The sequence below is a fragment of the Moschus berezovskii genome, chromosome 15 (genome assembly GCF_049115385.1).
Source record: "Moschus berezovskii isolate FMDL1 chromosome 15, NW_MosBer_1.0, whole genome shotgun sequence".
NCBI lineage: Eukaryota > Metazoa > Chordata > Mammalia > Artiodactyla > Moschidae > Moschus > Moschus berezovskii.
Genome location: NC_142474.1, coordinates 60,835,917 through 60,858,067, shown reverse-complemented (window position 1 = coordinate 60,858,067; position 22,151 = coordinate 60,835,917). Strand labels below are relative to the sequence as shown.

The following is a 22,151-nucleotide window of genomic DNA, read 5'->3' as shown; positions in this document are numbered from 1 at the left end:
TCTCTGATGAGTAGATTTGCTTGTTGCCCTCCTGCTCCTTGTGTTGGCGCCTCTGTTCTCCCCACCCCGTACCCCCAGCATCATTCATTCCTGTGGGGCTTTCCCAGGAAGGTCACTGCACTGCAGTGATGAGCCTGGGTACCCCGGCCTATTAATCACTATGTGCTCCACTGCACATAGCTCCCTAAGCTCTCAGAGCATCTCTATAATGTAGATGTTATTGTCCCCATGTTACAGGTAAGAAAACTATGACTTGGACAGGGTAAGCAGCCCATCCAGTTTCACACAGCTAAGAAGTGGCAGAGGCAACTCTTGAATCCCCAAAGGCAGTCAGGCTCTGTGTTCAGATAACCAAAAGTTCCTGTGGCTGAACACGGCTGTTTGATCAGTTCTCACGTTTCTCTGATTCGCTGAACCCACGATACGCTAAACCCTTTGACCACTCATTTCATTCCCTACGTTTCGAACACAGGCATTTAATCTGTTTCCTAACGTGGAGCAGTTCACAAAGCTCCTTGTGTTTTTGGTCCTTGTTGAAGCTTGAGAGGGATGCCTTCAACATCAAAGGAACAAGAAATCTTTGACGTGAAGAGACAGCATCTTGAAGAGTGGAGGTGCAGTGGGCAGATCCCTGTGGTTCAGAGAACTGGCCTTGAGCTCTGGCAGAGAAGGGAATCAATTTGCGCTCTGTAGAGACGTGGGTTGGGGCACACAGTGCTCTTTCTTTGTTCATAGCGATTTTCACAGCTGTAGGTGTCGTGATTTCTAACACAGCTCTGAGAAGAAGTTCTGCTCTGGCACGGGATGGCCTTCGTTCTCTGAGGCTCATGGGACATCTGGTTCTGATGAGAGTAACACGGGGATCCTGAGACGTGCGGACACCTCATTGGGACTAGCTCGCACAGAGGTCGTCTGTAAGCAGGTGGGTGCCTTTGTTTTGTGTGTTTTGTTTTCCCCTGTGCCTCCTGAGTGCAGCGGAGAGCTCACTTGTCCTTGCACATCTGGTGTGAGGGGCAGGAGCACTTTTGTCCTGGAAGCACTTTGGGTTTCTCCTGAGCTGCTGCCAGTTTCTCTCTCCCATCACTCCCGGCACTGCAGACCAGAGAAGGAGCCTTGCCTGGTTCTAGCCTTGCAGAGATGGGAGTGAGCGAGGGTCTGAAAGAAAGAGCTGGCCCTTCACATTCTGTTGTGCAGGGAGAGCGGAAGGAAGGTCCAGGGTGGCTGGCATCTCTCTGCCCCCTTCCTGCTCTTCAGCATGTTGCCTACAAGCAGAGCAGAGCAGTACTAAAGGTGACATCAGGGCTTATTTCTTCTGGGAGCCTGGCAGGAGAGAGTGACTTAAATCCAGACAGCAGATTCAACTGGATATCTTTGGGTGCTCAAATGTTCTGGTTTTGTAAGCAGATAAATATAGCTTAGTCTTGTGTTCAGTGAAAAAAACAATAATAATATACTCACTATAAGATTCACTCACTCAGGAACTGTGCTACTGCCTTTTTTTTTTTTTAATATTTATCTGTTTGGCTGCCCCTGGTCTTACTTTTGGCATGTGGGATCTAGTTCCCTGACCAGGGATCGAATCCAGGCCCCCTGCATTGGGACCAGGGAAGTCCCAATGCATTGTATCAATGAATCATAATAACACCTCTGTTACGTAGGTGTAATTATCATCCCCATTTCATGGATAAGTAAATCAAGGCCTAAGTTAAATCACTTGCTCACATTCTCACTGATCAAGTAGAAAGCTATTTACCACCCCATGCGCTCTACATCCTTTCATTTCTGAATCAAATTCTGATACAATAGACTTGCCCCCAACACCGAGGTCAAAGACAGGAGTGGGCCTGCCATGTGGGGTTCATCTGTCTGAGTTTTACTTAAAGAGCCTTGTCCCTGGTGAGAGATGACGGAGGCTGCTCTCCTTGCAGTGTGAAGCTCACCTCGGCCATGTGTTCCCCGATGGACCTGGGCCTGCTGGGCAGAGGTTCTGCATCAACAGTGTGGCGCTCAGGTTCAAGCCAAGGAAACACTAACCACCTCCAAGAGTTCCCTTCCCTCCCTCGCCACTCCCTCACTTCCAAACTCAATTTGCCGAACTTATGTGAATGACTTTTTGTGACCCCATGAGGTGTAGCCCGCCAGCCTCCTTGTCCGTGGAATTCTCCAGCCAATAATACTGGAGTGGGTAGCCATTCCCTTCTCCAGATCTTCCCATCCCAGGGATCAAACCCAGATCTCCCGCATTGCAGGCAGATCCTTTACTGTCTGAGCCACCAGGGAAGCCCGATGTGAATGACTACCCATTGTGAATGGTAGTTTTATTAACTACCAAACCAAGGCTAAGTTTGCTGCTGGTACCACGCAAACCACACCTTTAATTTACTATCTGGAGTCAACTCAGCCCTGGCTCTGGCTTTGACTGGAATTTCACAAAATGACAGAGGGAGAACTAGTTCCATTAAATCGACTTCTGTGGGCTTTGCCGAGACCAGAGGACATGACTCTAGGGATGCTTGGAGGTAGATGGATAAACCAAAAAAACATTCCTACAAAACGACCCTGAACTTTCCATCGCAGTTAAGTTCTTCCCAGACATATACAGGTGAGAGATGAAGTGAAAAGAGGAAGGAAAACACGGCATTGGAGTACTCCACGGTTCCAGCATGGAAGGAGGCGCTGAGGGGAAGGAGGAGGAGGTTGTGGACAAGGTGGGTTTCAGGAGCACGCCTGCAGATCATGGGATGCGTGATTTTTTCCCCCAAAACGTTAATAAACTATCTTGAACATTCTAGTTCCAACCTCTCTACCTGCAACTGAATTTCAATGGGAATCTGCTAGATTTCAGTGATAATGAATACAAGTGGCTACAAAGTTAAACTTTAAAATGTCCAAATAAAAGGTTTGCTAAAATTTGTTTGCTTTTTGTCTAAATCTGTGAATTTTCTCTCTTACAAAAGTGACTAAATCAAATGCCAAAAAATAATTCGATCACCTGGTAGTAGGTATTGATTACATCAATGGTAATAGCAACTCAAGTGTTTTTTACAAACTGAGTTTTTAATAATTTGTTACTGAAAACATTTACATCATTTTCCTTGAGACTTTATGGACAGAAAGGAAGCTTAAGTGTTCCATTTTTCTCTGTATTACTGTGCAGGTATAAATGAATTAAAGACCTTGATGCAGGGAAATAGATTATCCTGGATTCTCTGATGGGTCCATTCTAATCACGAGTCCTTAGAAGTAGAGAGCCTTTCCTGGCTGGGGTCAGAGAGAGAGATGGTGATGGAATATGGGTCAGAGAGATGCTGCTTTGCTGGCTGTAAAGATGAAGGAAGAGAACCATGAGCTTAAGAATGGGAACAGCTTCGAGGAGATGGTAAAGGCCAGAAAACGGCTTCTCCGCTAGAGCGTCCCTAAAGGAACGCAGCCCCACCAACATCTATTTTATAACCCAGCGAGATGCTCTTCAGACTTCTGTGTAACTGCAAGATAATAAATGTGTTGTCATAAACCACCCAGCTTGTGGTTGGTTGGCACAGCAGCAACAGGAAGCTAATACAAGAATCTTATCCACTTTAGTTCTGGTCACCTCAGAAATGTTCTGCTGCCTGTGGAGATAATAATTTATCATTAATAATTTATAATCTAATAGATTTAGTACATATTTATAAGTTAACAAATAATTCCTTGTTCTGCCTGGCTCTTCTTATTGTCCTGGATGGGAGTGCTGGTATGCTGCTAGCCACTCACTGCCCATGGATAACAGCTCACAATTTTAGAATCTAAAGCCTTTTAACTTTGCTTTGGGTATAATTTATTCTTATTTTTGTAGTTTCTTAAAGTAGAAGCTTACATCATTGAGTTTTAGACTTTGCTTTTCCCACATAGGTATTTAAAATTCCAGATTTCCCTGTGGGACCCTGGAGTTCAGTGGTGGAGAGCCCACCTTGCAATGCAGGGGGCTCGGGTTTGATCCCTGATTGGGGAACTAAGATCCCACGTGTGTGTGTTCTCAGTTGTGTCCAACTCTTTGCAACCCATGGACTGTAGCCCACCAGGCTCCTCTGTCTCTGGAATTTTCCAGGCAAGAATACTGGAGTGGGTTGCCATTTCCTCCTCCAGTGGATCTGCCTGACCCAGGGATTGAACCTGTGTCTCCTTCATTGGCAGGCGGATTCTTTACCACTGAGCCACCTGGGAAGCCCAAGATCCCACAAACCTCAGAGCAACTAAGTCCACTCACTGCAACTCCTGAGCCCGAGTGCCACAACTAAGACCCAACACAGTCAAATAAATATTTTAAAAATAAAAATTAAAAAATAAATTTCCCTGTTTACCTTATTTTTGCCATCTCACAAATTTTGATATGCATATTTTAATTATCATATTTATGATATACTATCAACATATTTTCTAATATTCCCATGACTCCTCTTGGATATTTCTTGTTCCCTGCCCCTGCTAGGGTACACCACAGGCTTTTTTCTTAGCCTCGGGCTAAAATCTGGGCAGATGAGACTTGCTGGTGTGGTTCCACTGTGCCTTCTTCAAGCAAGCTGGCGTTCTTCACTGGAGGTCATCTGCTTCCTTTTACTCTCTGGCACCTCCAGGTTATTGCTCTTTGTATGATGTCCAGTTTTGTAGTTTTCTGCAGAAGCACAATCATCTGAAGGCGTTTTAGTCGTTATTCTTGGAAGTGGAGACTGGCAACTCTCAGTTGCCAGTACTTTTCTTAGTGGTGTATCTTCCTTTCTGGCATAGTCTCCAGAACTTTAATTGGATTTTTGTTCAATGATGTTATACATTCTTCAGCTGATATGTCCTGGGGAATTTGCCAGAAAGCTACACAGATTCAAAATTGATGTTTCAGAGGCTCATCATTGAGAAATTTTTCTAAAGCCAAAGGTTGTTAATTTAAATATTTTCCAGCCTATAAACAAACTCCCATGGCTATGCTTTGTGGCTTCACTTGTTAACCTGGGATCATTTTTCTCCTAAATTCTCAGGAAACGGGTTCTAGCAGCTCAGCCTCCTTTCCACTGGTTCTCATGAAGTGGGCTTCCTGGGTGGAGTAGCATGGGCTTCAGGTAAACCATGTGTCTTTGTTTTTAGCTTTCTTCTTTTTCTGATCATTTTCCTTCATGTGTTTCGGGAAGCTGTCTCAGGTCTGGGAGTGCATAATAGGCTCAGTATGTACATTGATTCTCTTGGCAAGAATCTTGCCCTTGTCAGTTTTCAACACCAAAGTCATGCTAGTGACACTGTAGAATCTTCCAGTTTTGCAATGGGAGCACTGGTGGATGAACATACACATGCACAAACAAAAAAGAATGTGTTGTTTGTTTAATTTTTTGGCCACACCTCATGGCTTGCATCAGGAGAAGGCAATGACAACCCACTCCAGGACTCTTGCCTGGAAAATCCCATGGACGGAGGAGCCTGGTAGGCTGCAGTCCATGGGGTCACTAAGAGTCGGATACAACTGAGTGACTTCACTTTCACTTTTCACTTTCATGCATTGGAGAAGGAAATGGCAACCCACTCCAGTGTTCTTGCCTGGAGAATCCCAGGGACAGGAGAGCCTGATGGGCTGCCACCTATGGGGTAGCACAGAGTCGGACATGACTGAAGCGACTTAGCAACAGCAACAACATGGCGTGCAGAATCTTATTTTCCCAACCAGGGATCGAACCTGAGCCCACTACCGTGGAGTCTCGGAGTGCATTTTTAACAGTCCCCATTCCCCTGACCTCTGCAGTATCACCTTTCTGGCAGATTTGTGTGTACATGGCCAAAGAAACAACTCCATGCTTTCTAAAGGTCTAAAGAACGTATAGCAGGTTCCTCCTCTCTTTTGCTTGAGCCCATCATTTTGGCAAATTACTGGCAGGTGGAGGTTCCAGCCAAAGGCCTTTCAATTCCTCCTGTTGTGTCTGATGAATCAAGATATTTTGTGCTAGATGCTGGCTATGAATACAATTAATGTGCTATATTCTGGCTCCTAAACTTTTTGTGGGTTTTAAAATATGTTCATTATATTACAGCCAGTTCAGATCACATTACAAAAATATAAATCACCATTAACAGCTGGCTATTATCATATTATAAAAAATATAAATCATTATTAAGGATCACAGATTACATTTGCTAGATATTATGTTGTCGGTTAAAAAAAGAATCCCTGGTGCCAATTTCATTGTGCCTGTCAGTTGGGTTCTAATATTTTATTTTTTCATCCCTCTATAAGAGTTTGAGGAAATGTATTTATTTTAGAAAAGAAGGAAGTCCAGGAAGACAAGTTGTATATTTATCTGGTGGCCATTTTTCCTTGATATTAAATGTTTATTTCCATTTTCTTTTCACTTCCAGGGGGCATATTCTGCTTGTCTCTGCTCCTTCTCTTTTTCTTTGCATCTCTCAACTTAAAGAAATAGAAGTTGCTCTAATTGTCAGAGACTATGATTCAAGCTCTTGGGCTCTCATAGCATTTCAGATAGAATCTCCTGGACCAAGAGGGTGGGAAAGACCCATTAGAAAATAATAACTCATCAGAAAAGATCCTTTGCCTCATTCAGAGCCAAGGCAAGTTCCCTGATTTCAGGCATGTTTGCCACATATCTGTTATGTTTCCACTCTGACCATATTTTCATTTAAGACCTTTACTAAAAAATAGAAACAGTGGTTAAGATTTCATGCATCCAATGCAGGGGTTGTGTGGGTTTGATCCCCAGTGGGTGAACTAAGATCCCACATGCCATGTAGCATGGCCAAAATTTTTTTTTAAATAAAATAAATTTGAAAACTAGAAATAGTGATTTCTGCCCTAGTCTACTTTGCTTTCTGGACGCCTCCGACGACACTCATTCCAACCAAGTACTAACTGTGTGAGCATTCTCCCACTGAAGCGCCAAGTCATGCATGCAGAGGAATAATAGCAATTTAATAGAAAGTCATTTTCATTTCCTCTCCAGGCATGTTTTTCTTTGGTCACCGAAGAGAATCTCAATCATTTTTTTTTATTGGATTAGCAACTTTATCGATTAACCTCATATCCAGGAACATGCCTACCCATCACCATCAAATCAGCACATATACACACAGTGTGGAGAAATAGAAGAAAGAGTCATAAAGAAGTTGAAACTCGTTTGAATAGCTACAGAGACTTATGACTGATGAAATGATCATTGGACTGGTGGGCTGGTTACACCTCTGCTCCTCTTTGTTCACAAAACAGCAACAAATAAAAAACAAAACACCCCATGACTATTTCGAATTATATCGAGAATCTGAAAGGAATATCAAACAACTCTTAGAGCAAAGAGATTAAAATATATACTTGTGTTAGAAAATAAAATATTAAATAATGCATAGACTGCAACTCTGCAGTGCAGCTCTGACACAAGCCATCCAGAATTAGCACCCTTTCCACAGGTTCGGGGCATGATCCCCAACGAGGCTGCCCTCATGTCAGATTCCGGTGGCAAATTTTAGGGATCCCTAGCCACCTGCACTTCTGACCAACTGGCTACAATCCAGGGGTGCTCTTACGACGTCACACTCAGCTTCAGCAGTTCACTAGCAACACTCACTGAATTCAGGAATGTGCTATGCTTATTGTTACGGCTTTATTCTAAATGACACAAACCAAGACCAGTCAGTGAAGAGACAATAGGGGAGGTCCCAGCACAGAGCTTCGGCGCCCTCTCCCTGTGCAGTCAGGATGCACTGCCATCCTGGCACATCTCACCCAAGCTCCGGTCTTCAGAGTTTTTATTGGGGTTTCACTACCTGGCATGACTGATTGCATTGCTCAAGTGATTGAGCTCAATCTCTCTTCCTCCTTCCCTACCTGGAGGGCAGGAGCCTGGGCTGGCTGGTATCTCATGGCTCAAAAGAGAAACCCACTAATCACATGGTTGATCTTTCCAGCAAGACCAGCCCCCACCTGAGTCACCTCTTTGGCACAAACTAAGGTAGAATCCAGTGCTCATCATGAATAACAAAGACTCAGACATCACTTGGGAATTTCCAAGAGTTTAGGAGCTCCAGCCCAGGAACCCAGGACAAAGATCAGACAAGTTCCTTATTATAGGACTTTTAGGCAGTAACACTACATATAAAAAATATAGATTTTTAAATACTATATTCATAGATTTAAATGCTTTATTTATAAGAGAAAATAAATGAAGTTAAAAGTGCATATAAAGAAGTTAGAAGAAAAGAGTAAGGTTACCTTAAGGAAAATAGGATAAAGAAATAACAAATTAAAAGGAGACATTAATGAATTAAGAAAGAAACCCAGCAGAGTAAAACATTAAAGAAATGTAGAGTAAAATATCAATGAAACACAACAGTATAAAACAAACTTCTAGTGGTTAATCTAGAAGAAAAGAATATCTGAACTAAAATTAGATATGAAATGTATTAAAACAGATACAGGAAATTTTAAAATTGTTAACATATGCTCTGTAGAGCTCAAATGAAAAATATAGGTGAAATAGATAATTTTAGCAGAAAATATTACATTATCAAAATTACTGTAATAAAATCTATAATACCGGAACAGACTACTGTGCGCGAAGGAGACTAGAAATTACTCACAGTCGCCTGCAAAACTGACTGGGCCTGGAGAATTTCCTGAGTGAGTTCTTTCAGACATCCAGTAATTCCTGTGTCATAACATAGATCCCGGAAGCGGGGCAGAGGGAGAGAAAGTCAACTTAATGTTTGGGAAAATAACATAACAATGAGCATTAAATCATGTCACAGGTAGAGTATAGCACAAAGGAAGGAGATCTATAACCCATTTCACCCAAGAAAATGGGTGTGAAAACATGAAGCAAATTTCTAACAAGATAATTTCAAAGGGTATTAGAATCATTCAGCTTTTACTCTGATCAGTATGAAAAATTAGATTCTTTGGATGTCCCTCCCAGTTCAAGACTAAACAAAACAAAACAAAAATAGAACTTGCATGAAACACTCATGTCTTGAATTACATTGCTTGGCCTACAGGACCTACCAGAGGGCACATTGGGACTGGTGGGGGTGGGGCTCTAACAGGAAGTTAGACAGTGAGCATTCAGAAAAGGCTGGGTTGCCTGGGGGTGGAGAGTAATTAAGCCCACATCATTCATCATTCAGTCATTTATTTAACTAATATTTAAAGGGTACCTGGGCTTCCCTGGTAACCTAGTCGGTAAAGAAACTGCCTGCAGTGCAGGAGACCCAGTTCAATCTCTGGGTCAGGAAGATCCCCTGGAGAAGGAAATGGCAACACACTCCAGTATTCTTGCCTGGAGAACCCCATGGACAGAGGAACCTGTCAGGCTACAGTCCATGGGGTCGCAAATCGGACATGACTTGGTGACTAAACCACCACCACCACCAAAGGGTACCTGCCCTGTGCTGGGCTCTTTTCTAGGCACTGGAGACCCAGCCATCACCAGCACAGTAACTGATCCCTGCCCTCATTTGGAGCATCAATTCTAATAAAGGAGACAGGCAACAGAATCAGTTAATAAATACAATAAAAATTTAGGTGGTTCAAAGAGTCGGACACGACTGAGTGACTGAACTGAACTGAACTGAACTGAAGTGCAATGGAGAAAAGCCTAGAAAGAGGATAGAATGGGTTGAGTGGATTACAGGTTTATGTTTTTATTTAATATTTATTTGGCTTCCTCGGGTCTTAATTGTGTCATGATCTTTCCTTGTGATGCATGGAGGGCTACAAAGCCCATGGGCTCAGTAGCTCCAAGGCATATGGGATCTTAGTTCCTTGATTAGGGATCAAACCCACATCCCCTGCATTGCAAGGCTGGTTCTTACCCACTGGACCAGCAGGGAAGTCCTAGGTTATAGTTTTAGATAGCATAGTCAGGAGATGCATCACTAAGAAGTACCATGAAAAGACCTGGAGCTGAGGGGAGCCATTCCAGGCAGAGGGAGCTACACCCTGTAAAGGTTGCATGGAGGTATTTTCTTTAGAAACAGAGACTTGTGTGACTGAAAAGGAGCCAGGAGAAGAATGGCTTCGAGTCTGAATACACAGTGATGTCTGCTCTTTTCAATGAAAGAAGTAAAAGTTGCTCAGTCGTGTCCAACTCTTTGCGACCCCATGGACTATACAGTACCTGGAGGTCTCCAGGCCAGAATACTGGAGTGGGCAGCCACTCCCTTCTCCAGGAGATCTTCCCAACCCAGGGATCAAACCCAGGTCTCTCACATTGCAGGCGGATTCTTTACCAGCTGAGCCATCAGAGAAGCCCTTTTCAATAGACGGCATTAAATGGAGATGAACTGGGGACACCACCCCACATCCTTCAAGTCTCTGAAAAAAGTGAAAACGTTCATTGCTCAGTCATGTCTGACTCTTTGCAACCCCATGGACTGCAGCCCACCAGGCTCCTCTGTCCCTGGAATTCTCCATGCAAGAATACTGGAGTGGGTGACCATTCCCTTCTCCAGGGGATCTTCCAGGCCCAGGGATCAAACCTGGGTCTCCCGCATTGCAAGCAGATTCCTTATTATCTGAGACAAGTCTCTGAGGGTGGTACTAATTCCCCTAATCTTTCCCCAGAGAGAAATAGAGTCTTGTGCTGTGGTCACTGAACACTGGGGAGGAGAAAACCTTGAACTTTTGAGGTCTGTTGGAGATGGGATCTGAGCTGTCACTGATTCCAGGGACCCCAGAAGCACCGTGGTCACAGGGTATACAGAGCACGTGGGCCTGGTCCAGATTCATTCAACAGGGGATCACTGAGCCCACAGGCCCACCCTGCGGCCATTGCCAGTCCTTACTTACTCAGGATGCATATACCTCCCAGCTGGCAGGACCCCATCTGTGGAGCAAGGGCAACCGTGATAGGAAGGTTCAAACTGTGCCCCCATCTCATCCCAACCAAGACAGTAAACCAGAAGAATACTATCTCCCAGGGAAAATGGCAAAGATCCATTACACTTGGAAACAAATAATTAAAGAATAAAACAGCAGTGAAGCCGAGGAGGAAGGGCTGCTTTTTGTACAGAGAGGTCCATTTTGCCTGTCTCTGACATTCTTCTTGCTCTGTGTATGTTCCTCTGAACTGTGGTTTCCTTTGAGGCAATGGAAGACCTGAATAGTTCTGTGGGCTAATACTGGACTTAGGAAAGGAGGGAGCAGACACAGGTCACATTGCCACCTGCGTATACATCTTGTCCTGACGTTAGGCTTGGCTAAAAAACTGAGCTTAAAAAGTGACCCAGTTTGAGAGTCCCTTGGACTGCAAGGAGATCAGACCAGTCAATCCTAAAGGAAATCAAACCTGCATATTCTTTGGAAGGACTGATGCTGTAGCTCCAACACTTTGACCACCTGATGCGAAGAGCTGACTCATTGGAAAAGACCCTGATGCTGGGAAAGATTGAGGGCAAAAGGAGAAGGGGGTAGCAGAGGATGAGATGGTTAGATAGCATCACTGACTCAATGGTCATGAATTTGAGCAAACTCCAGGAGACAATGGAGGACAGAGGAGCCTGGCGAGCTGCAGTCCATGAGGTCACAAAGAGTCGGACACAACTTAGCAACTGAACAAGACACTCATGCCCTAAAAAGGTGTAGACCTCAGTCTGAAGGCTGGTTGATGACTGGAGAGGTTCTTTCTGTATGTTGGAAAACCCCATTGCTCTGAGGGGTTTTAAGACCACCTATCCTGAGAAATAGCCCAAGGATGTTTCTCAAGGGTCACCATGGCTTGATTCTGCCCTGGCGTAGGTGGGTGAACAGCGTTATCCATCCTCCAAAATGCAAGGGCAATCTGAACACATTATATTACCAGTGACCTTGAGGTTCCCAGGCCTGTCAACCCACTGACATTGTAAGGTGTCCCACAAGATACTCCTGGGGCTGCAGGACTCCAGGAAAAGGCTATTTTCTCAATACCCCAGCAAGAGAGGAATTCTTCCAAGAATAGGCATTCTGCAGACTGGCTGTCTATGTCAGCTCAATTTCCTCATGCTATCTGATCTTTCTCCTATATTAAAACGCACCATCGAGGAGTCCCCGGAGTCTAGTTCTGGGGAGCAGGGATGGAAGACAAAGAGGCTTCTGTTCTTTTCACCTGAATTGGAGGTAATCCCATGAGGCTGCCTCCCTGCCCGGGTCAGGGAGGAGGTTTGTGTGTGTGAAGGTATCCAAGCCAGGGAACTGGAGTCTCAGAGCTCGGGACACCCTTAAGTCTGACCCTTTATCCCCTCCCCACCAAGAGTCGTGAACAAAAGAATAATTCCTGTTGCATTTATATGCTGATTATGGGGGAGGGGTGGTAAGAAATGAGGGTGGGAGGGGGAGATATTCTTAGTAATCGGAGTATTTGACTGATTGGTAACTGTTTACAGCTTATTTCTTTCTAGCGTGTACCCCTTGAAATCATTTTCTTTGTAAATGTTAAAAGCCATATGCAAAAAACAAAACCAACCTTGATTACCCTGCTTTGTACTTCAATCAGCAGCATGTCAGCCTCTGAATAAACTGTAATTCCTTCACCCATGCCTGCGAGGAGAACATTTAGGCCACATTAAAAAAAAAAAAAATTTAGTAGGGGTCTTAAGAACAATTAGCAATTAAAAGCATCTATTTTCTACACGTTACTCTATAAACACGGCTGCTTGATTGATTTCGATCTCAGGCTTTGCTTGGGATCAGCATCTTCATTGATGGCCCAGCTCTCGGAATCACTGAAGGCTTCTCAAATGATGAGGATGCTCTGGTCTGCGAATCTCTTAGCGCATCATTAACTTGAGAACCGGACTTGATGCCTTTTCCTGACGTGCTTCTAGGGGTCACTGGACTCCCCTCAAATCTCCACTACTGGGGACTGATGTCTTGGTAAGAAACCACCTGCCAGGGGGAGTGCTGGCAGAAGGCCAGGGGTATCCATGTTCTCCCTGGTCCCTGACCATAGCCTGCAAAGCCCTTCCTTTGCCTACACAGAATATCCTGTCATCAGGACTGTTGCCCCCGACACCAAGAGACTCCAAACACCGTGAAATGCCACTGAGAGAAGATAATGAGAAGGCACTAGGTCCAGTCCCTGTACATTTTCAGTCAGTTCAGTTCAGTCTCTCAGTCGTGTCTGACTCTGCAGCCCCAGGGACTGCAGCACTCCAGGCTTCCCTGTCCATCACCAACTCCTGGAGTTCACTCAAACTCACGTCCATCGAGTCGGTCATGCCATCCAACCATCTCATCTTCTGTCATCACCTTCTGCCTTCAATCTTTCCCAGCATCAGAGGCTTTTCAAAAGAATCAGTTCTTTGCAAGTATTGGAGTTTCAGCTTCAGCATCAGTCTTTCCAGTGAATATTCAGGAATGATTTCCTTTAGGATGGACTGGTTGGATCTCCTTGCAGTCCAAGGGACTCTTAAGAGTCTTCTCCAACACCAGAGTTCAAAAGAATCAAATTTTTGGCACTTAGCTTTCTTTATAGTCCAACTCTCACATCCATACATGACTACTGGAAAAACCACAGCTTTAACTAGACAGACCTTTGTTGGCAAAGTAATGTCTCTGCTTTTTAATATGCTGTCTAGGTTGGTCATAACTTTTCTTCCAAGGAGCAAGCATCTTTCTGTTAAGCCAACTGAATCCCAGAGAGACTGAACTAGCTCATGATGACTGGGATACCCAAGGTTCCTGAGTCTTCACACCTTACAGGCTCTCCCAAGGTGATCTTCATGGGTGGAAACTGCATTAGGTGGCCTCTCTAGGATGTTAAATTTGCATAACGACTCAGCTACAATCCTGATTTCAGGCAGAAGAATGGACTTGAGGACTTTGCAAGGCTACCATCAGGGGTCACCAGGAGTCTCTGAGACCTTCAAGCTCTGTGCTCCATTTTCAGCCGTGTTCCCCCATGTAAATGGGTGGCCATCCTGCACCCCCTCAGACCCACCTTCCTGGAGTCAGAACACTGAGGACTGAGGCCAAGATCTGCCTCAGCGTCTGGACAGTGTGAGATGGGAGAGGCCCTGCCCTGGAGAAGAGACCATGAGATGCAGCCCATGCTGAAATTCTGCCTCCAGGTGCCTTTCTGACCGCATGCTTGTTCCTGCAGGTACCCCGGAGGGTGTAGGAACAGGGGGATGAACAGGACAAGGGACAGGGTGACCTGCACTGGGGGTGGGCACTGAGGAGGGTCACTAAGAGAAGGGGCAATGGAGAAGAATCGTCCCCAGCAGGAGGGAGCCTCCCTCACCTGGGTCTGGGGTCTGAGCCAGGACTGGCAGGAGGAGCCCCTTTGAGAGGTCCTTGGGGTGGCCATTTCCACTGAGTGTGAAACATGCCGCCTCCCCAGATCCTAGGCTAACACGTGGTTCCAGGACGGGAACAATGACCACAGGGGCAGAGCTGCTCCCTGAGGTCTCCTCCCTGGGCCAGAGACCCTCAGGAAATCCACAAGCAGGGAGGATGGGCAGGAGCACCCTGAGGGGTCCCAGCCCCCATGGCACCCATGGTGATCACACCCCCCAAAATGGCTTCAGTGACACCTCGACCGTGGTTCAGTCTAAGTTCAGCAATGCTTCTAGAATGGCTGAGCAACATGTCACATGTTTTGCCACAGACAGGAAGCAGCCAGGAGCCCAGGGAACCCCCATGGTGGTCTCCACTTAACAAAAGTGGCTCCACCTCCAGACCAAATATGTGATAGCTTTATGACACTGGATAACCAATTGTAAAAGCTAGAGAAGTAAAAAATAGTAAAATAAATAAATAAAAATAAATACAGGGACTTCCCTGGTGGCACAGTGGGTAAGACTCTGCCTGCCAATGCAGGGGACATGGGTGCGATCCCTGGTCTTGGAAGATTCCAAGTGTGGCAAAGCAACTAAGCCCTTGAGCCACAACTATAGGGCCTGTAGGAAGCAACTACTGAAGCCCAAGCACCCCTAGAACCTATGCTCCACAATGAGAAGCCCTCGAACTGCAACTAATGGCCCCCACTTGCCAAAACTAGAGAACGCCCACGTGGGGCAATCCAGACCCAGTGCAACCAGTAAATAAATTAAAAAATCATCAATGCAAACAAAATTCTGGCAAACTTTTATAAGCCTTTCAGTATTCTTTTAATTTACCATGATTTTTTTTTTAATGTAAGAGTTTGAATGAGGATGATCACATTTACAAGTCCTATGAATTTTCTGTATTTTTTAAGAAAATTGTTTCTAAATTGGGGGATATTTTTCCCAATGCTTTTGAAACATTGCGCTTACTCTGCTTGCCTAACACTGTTTTCCATGAATTTAAAATTTCCTCCTTGCTTCTTGGTAAACCTCTGAAAGACTGTTGATCAAAATGAATCTTTCAGATCACTAGTATTTTTTTATTATTAATGTTTGTGCACTCCAGAATAATCTACATTTAAATGTATTTTCCAGTAATTTTGTCTACTTTTGTCAATTATTTTGCCTTTTAAAATGATGTGGGACTTCCCTGGTGGTCCAGTTTTCAGAATCTGCCTTGCAATGGAGGGGACTTGGGTTCCATCCATACCCAGTCTAGGAATTACGATCCCACATGCCCCATAAGCCTGCGTGCTGCAGCTACCAAAGCCTGCCCACCAGAACTAGAGAGTCCATGCGCCACAGTGAAAGATCCTGCATGACGCAATGAAGACCCAACTTGGCTAACTAAATAAATATGGAAAAAAAGATATGGGTGATTCAGTTTACCTTTAATCAATAAATAAACTGATGTAAGTTGGTTTTCAATTACTAATTCCTGCCTATTATAAATCAGAGCCAGCTAACTGTGTATTCTGCTGTGCACTCATGAGACACACAGAGGTGCCCCTGGGATGGGACATTTGGCGTGGGGCAAAACCAGATGCTGTTAGTATAGGTGATGCTGTCAGTATAGGGAACTCATGTTCCTGTATCTGCTTGCGTTCATCCATATGCATGAGAGCATTTGTGTTACAGAGGAAGGCCTCCTGGATGGGGTTTGAACCATCCAGGGAAGGAACTCTTTTCATGAAAATCTCTGTAAGATTTTGGACAAGGATCAGAAGCAGGTCTTCTGGAGATAGTTAAGGAGAATAGTACAAACTAGGAGAGAGGGGAGGAAACAGTCCAGCACAGTGTTGGGTAGCAGCCTTTACACCAGCCTCTTCAGGGGCTCTAGCGGTGTCTCGTTCGCTCCCAGTCAGTGGCAGGGTGAGGGAGTGGTCCGTGTTGGTGTCCTCACAGCAGCCACCACTGATACATCACTGCACCCTGCATCCCAAGACCCTGCATCAGGAGCTGCACAGCAGAGGGGAGGGTGGGGCAGCAGCCGGCTTGGTGACTGCACCAGAGACTGGCTGAGGGCTGCCTCCTTGATCCCTTTCAGAGACTGCCCAGAACAACTGGGAGACATAAAGATAGCTGTGTTCCTTTTAAGGTGTATTTAAGTGTTAGTCGCTCAGTCGTGTCCAACTCTTTGCAACCCCATGGATTGTAGCCTAACAGGCTCCTCTGTCCATGAGATTTTTCCCAAGGCAAGAATGCAGAAGTGGGCTGCCATTCGCTTCTCCAGGGTATCTTCTCAACTCAGGGATTGTACCTAGGTCTCCTGCATCGCAGGCAGATTCTTTACTGTCTGCACCACCAGGAAAGGCACCAAAGAACCTCGAATTATTGTAATTTGGGCATTCGAAGTTAAGAGAGAGACTTCCCTGGGTCCAGTGGTTAAGAATCTGCCATACAAGTGAGGGACGTGGGTTCCATCCCTGGTGGAGGAACTAAGATCCCACATGCTAGGGAGAAACTAAGCCTGTGTGGCAAATAGTCTGTGCGTTGTAACAAAAGATTCAACGAAAGGTGTGCTGCAACTGAGACCCAACCCAATAAACCCAATTTATTTATAAATAAAAAATAAACATTGTAAAAAGATCTTTAAGGAGACTTCGGACTTCCCTGGTGGTCCAGTGGCTAAGACTCCACGTTCCCAATGCAGGGGCCTGGGTCCGATCCCTGGTCAGGGAATTAAATCCCACATGCTGCAACTAAGACCCAGGGCAGTCAAAAAAGTTAATTAAAAAAAAAAAGAACTCATTTTATCTTAAGCAAAATTAATTCCCTAACTGTCCACAAACAGTCCTAGAAATAAGGAGCACGCCAGAGATAGAAGGTAAGATCCCAGCGTCCCTGGTCAGTCATGAATCCTGCATCAAACATTCCAGGCTGATTCCCAGGAAGATCATGGCAGTGAAACTACTGCCCCAGAGGAAAGGGCAGAGCCAGCCCGGCAGAGGCAAGAAGACTGTTTTCATCAGCACCGGATTTGCCCCTGTCTCGTGATGATGCCAGCTGGGTCCCATCACTGTGGGCTCCTCCGCATACAGAATTCCGGGGACACTTGAAAGATAAAACCCTAACACAGGAAGCAGCAAGCAGGAGCTGGGAACATCAAAACCAGTCAGCTCATAAAAAGACACAGAGGGGCCCTGACAGAACACAGCTTCTGGCCCGCGGTGGCATGAGGCCACCAGCAGCACACATCCCAGGACTCCCGGAGTGGGTGCTGGAGCAGGGGTGGGTCCGTCCCCAGGGTCAGCATCAGGAAGGGATTCTCCCCACTCTCTGGCTGCCGTGGAACTCTGGGCACATCCCAGGAAACCAGTGAGTCTGCAGACTGCTTTACTCGAAACCGCCAGGAAGCCTTTTATGTTTTATTGATGTGCTTTGATTTACAATATTGTGTCAGTTTCAGGTAAGCATAGTGATTCAGTATTTTTGCAGATTATATTCTGCTGTAGGCTATTACAAGACACCAGGTATGATTACCTGTGCTTGCTTAGGGTTTATCTTTGTTGCCTTTTTTTTTTTTAATATTTATTATTTGGCTGCACCGGCTCTTCGGAGAAGGCAATGGCAAGCCACTCCAGTACTCTTGCCTAGAAAATCCCATGGACAGAGGAGCCTGGTGGCCTACAGTCCATGGGGTCGTTACTAGTCAGACACAACTGAGCAACTTCACTTTCACTTTTCACTTTCACGCATTGGAGAAGGAAATGGCAACCCACTCCAGTGTTCTTGCCTGGAGAATCCCAGGGATGGCGGAGCCTGGTGGGCTGCCGTCTATGGGGTCGCACAGAGTCGGGCACGACTGAAGCGACTTAGCAGCAGCAGCAGCAGCACCGGCTCTTAGTTGCAGCATGTGGGATCTAGTTCCCTGACCAGGGATCGAATCCAGGCCCCCTGCACTGGGAGCATGAAGTCTTAGCCACTGGACCACCAGGGAAGTCCCCTTTGTTGCCTTTTATTGCCAAGTCAAATACTCACAATGAAATGCAGCTTTCAAGAGCAGGATGGGATTTTTTTTTTCTAATAATATAGGAAAATAAAAAATAAACCAGGCACATGAACTTCTCGTTTGAATCCACAGACATGCTGTGTGCTCATTCTTTTCAACGTGAGAAGGGCCTCTTCTTAGAATCCCCTTTATCCCTCCCACTGGCTTCATTCTTATCTCCCCCTTAAGTCTCAGCTTCTAGTCACTTCCTTGGGAAAACCTGTGAGTTCCTGGGCAGGGTCAGATTCTCCCATTCATGCACCCTGGACTCTCTGAAATCACTTATTACATTTGCAGTTCATATATAATTACTTATTTAACATTCTTCCCCTCTTAGGATATATGTATACGTATGATGCTGGGAAGGATTGGGGGTGGGAGGAGAAGGGGACGACAGAGAATGAGATGGCTGGATGGCATCACCGACCTGATGGACATGAGTTTGAGTGAACTCCGGGTGTTGGTGATGGACAGGGAGGCCTGGCGTGCTGTGATTCATGGGGTCGCAAAGAGTCAGTCACGACTGAGCGGCTGAACTGAACTGAACTGATAGCTGATTTACTTTGCTGTACAGTACAAACTAACACAACGTTGTAAAGCGATTATACTCTAATAAAAATTAATTATAAAAATGTTAAAGTAAATATTGATAGAAAAAAAAGAATGTTTTTATTCTTCCTGTCACAATGATGGACTGCAGACACCTCCATGACGGTTTCCTGGCTTCCATTCAGCTGCAGTCCCTCCCCACCCACTTCCCTTCGCTGGTGTAAACAGCCAGTCTCACGTGTAGCCTGAAAAACCACAGTCTGCCTTGGAGCAGTGGGCCCTAGGCAGGGCCAGTCCGCTCAGTGAAGGTGAGGGGGGGGCCCCTTAGCTCAGAGGGGCCACAAAAGCTGTCAAGGTCACTGCAGTTTTTTCGGGACCTACATGTGTCTGATTCGCAGTAGGTGCCCAGTAAGTACCCCACTGGATGACAATGCATGTTGGGTGGCTGGCCGTCTGGGTCATGGCCGCACAAAGTACTTCTGATGGTTGTCCTTAGAATGACCTTATGTCCCATGTGCTTGGCTGTACTGATCTGTCAGTTGTCCCTTCCCTCCTAAGACTGTCCTAGTTTGGATGACAACATATTTGGACTACTCTGCAGAAATGTCAGTCAAGTCAACATCTTCTTCCTATTAAATAAAAACATCTTAATAAAGAAATGAAAATCCTTTCAAGGTGTTCATATTTTTGAACTAACTTTTATGCAGGTTAACGACAGGTCTGTGTAGTACTGTTGTATGAATACAGCACCTTAGTTCTTCCTCTATTATTAAAATTTAGGTTGTTCCCAACATTTTACTCTTACAGTTGATGCTGCAGGAAATCCCATGCACAAACCACCTCCTGCACTTCTTCAAGAGTTTCTTAAAACTGGAATTTCTGAGTTGAAGGGTATAAATATTTCAAGACTGACCAGCTAGCTGACTTTCAAAGTAATTTTGCCAATATACACTCCCTCCCGTAATACATACGAGTTCCCACACATCTACTGCTGCTTCGTTGACTACACTAAAGCCCTTAACTGTGTGGATTACAACAAACTGTGGAAAATGCTTAGAGATGGGAATACCAGACTACCTTACCTGTCTCCTGTGAAACCTGTATGCAGGTCAAGAAGTAACAGTTAGAACCAGACATGGAAGAACAGACTGGCTCCAAATTGTGAAAGGACTATATCAAGGCTGTATATTGTCACCCTGCTTATTTAACTTATATACAGAGTATATCATGTGAAATGCTGGGATGGATGAATCACAAGCAGGAATCAAGATTGCCAGGAGAAATATCAACAACCTCAGATATACAGATGATACCATTCTAATGGCAGAAAGCGAAGAGTCACTTGATGAGGTTGAAAAAGGAGAATGAAAAATCTGGCTTAAAACTCATCATTAAAAAAACCAAGATCATGACATCCGGTCCCATCATTTTTTGACAAATGAAAAGGGGAAACGTGGCAGCAGTGACATATTATTTTCCTGGGCTCCAAAATCACTGTGGATGGTGATTGCAGCCACGAAATTAAAAGACGTTTCCTGCTTGTTTCTTAGAAGGAAAGCTATGACAAACCTAGACAGCATATTTAAAAGCAGGGACATCACTTTGCTGACAAATGTTCATATAGTCAAAGCGATGTTTTTTTCCAGTAGTCATGTATGAATGTGACAGTTGGACCATAAAGAAGACTGAGCACAGAAGAATCGATGCTTTCTAATTATGGTGCTAGAGAAGACTCTGGAGAGTCCCTTGGACTGCAAGATTAAACCACTGAATCCTAAAGGATATTGCGAGGGTAACAGGCAGGAAGACTAGACGTCTCCAAATGGAGGAAACAGGCTGCAAGTTTCAGACATTTTTTATCTCTCTCTTAAGCAGCAGGAGGAAACAAGCTACAAGTGTCAGGTTTTTTCCCCTTCTCTATACAAAATTAAGGGGCTTCCCTGGTATTCTTGCCTGGAAAATCCCATGGACAGAGGACCCTGCTGGGCTACATACAGTCCACGGGGTCATAAGAAGTCAGACATGACTTCACATGATCCTTTGTATACAAAATTAAAAGGAAGTTTCTCTTAAAATTCTGTATTATACCAATACAGTATATTAGCATATATATGGAATTTAGAAAGGTGGTAACGATGACCCTATATGTGAGACAGCAAAAGAGACACAGATGTAAAGTATAGTCTTTTGGACTCTGTGGGAGAAGGCGAGGGTGGGATGATCTGAGAGAATAGCATTGAAACATGAATATTATCATATGTGAAACAGATCACCAGTCCAGGTTTGATGCATGAGACAGGATGCTCAGGGCTGGTGCACTGGGACGACGCTGAGGGATGGGATGGGGAGGGAGGTGGGAGGGAGGGTCAGGATGGGGATCACATGTACACCCGTGGTGGATTCATGTGAATGCATGGCAAAACCACTACAATACTGTAAAGTAAATAGCCTCCAATTAAAAAAATTTTTAATGTAAAAAAAAATTTTTTGTGTTGCCATGACAATACCTCACTCCACCTGAACTTAATGTTTCTCAAACCTTGAGCTAATGAATGCGTTTTTCTTATGGAAATGTTTTCCTCAAGCTATGTTAATCAACTATGTATTTACCCTAGACTCTGTCTTTCTTCAAGTCTGTTCACTTAAGACTCAGAACTGATAAGGGCTGAACAAATCTGTGTTTTACTCATACATTGTTCTCCTCATCTATTTTAATGAAACCATATATCTACTTGGAAACCTGCCTTTCTTCAAGATTCATGTCATTCATTTTATGGCCCAGGATGACTCACCTGGTGCCAATGTTATCTCAAAATGCATCTTGTGGGTGAGCGGCGTGGTTCCATTCTGAGTTTTGAGATGTCTCCTTTCTCTAATTAGCAGCTTGCTGATAGGTATATAACATATTGCTAAAGGCTAGCAGGGGTGGGCGGGGGAATGCAAAGAAATAGAGGAAAACAACAGAATAGGAAAAACAAGAAAACCAGAGACACCAAGGGAACATTTCATGCAAAGATGGGCTCGATAAAGGGCAGAAATGGTATGGACCTAACAGAAGCAGAAGATATTAAGAAGAGGTGGCAAGAATACACAGAAGAACTGTACAAAAAAGATCTTCACGAATAAGATAATCACGATGGCGTGATCACTCACCTAGAGCCAGACATCTTAGAATGTGAAGTCAAGTGGGCCTTAGAAAGCATCACTACGAACAAAGCTAGTGGAGGTGATGGAATTCCAGTTGAGCTATTTCAAATCCTGAAAGATACTGCTGTGAAAGTGCTGC

General features: G+C 44.7%; 1 protein-coding gene across 3 annotated transcripts in view; it reads left to right on the top strand.

Annotated features, from left to right (window-relative positions):
* The window catches only part of MSRB2 (methionine sulfoxide reductase B2), a 29,699-nt gene extending 21,789 nt beyond the window's left edge, over window positions 1-7,910 (top strand). Inside the window, exons 4-6 of one of the 3 annotated variants that reach the window (XM_055428370.2) lie at window positions 775-922; window positions 5,010-5,090; window positions 6,373-7,910. In XM_055428370.2, the coding sequence (XP_055284345.1) occupies window positions 775-922; window positions 5,010-5,078 (217 nt within the window). In that variant the 3' untranslated portion in view covers window positions 5,079-5,090; window positions 6,373-7,910. Of the gene's footprint in view, window positions 1-774; window positions 923-1,928; window positions 2,792-4,173; window positions 4,479-5,009; window positions 5,091-6,372 lie in introns of those variants that run through there. The other 2 variants (XM_055428379.2, XM_055428361.2) reach the window with 2 other exon arrangements.
* Window positions 7,911-22,151: the final 14,241 nt, after the last annotated feature.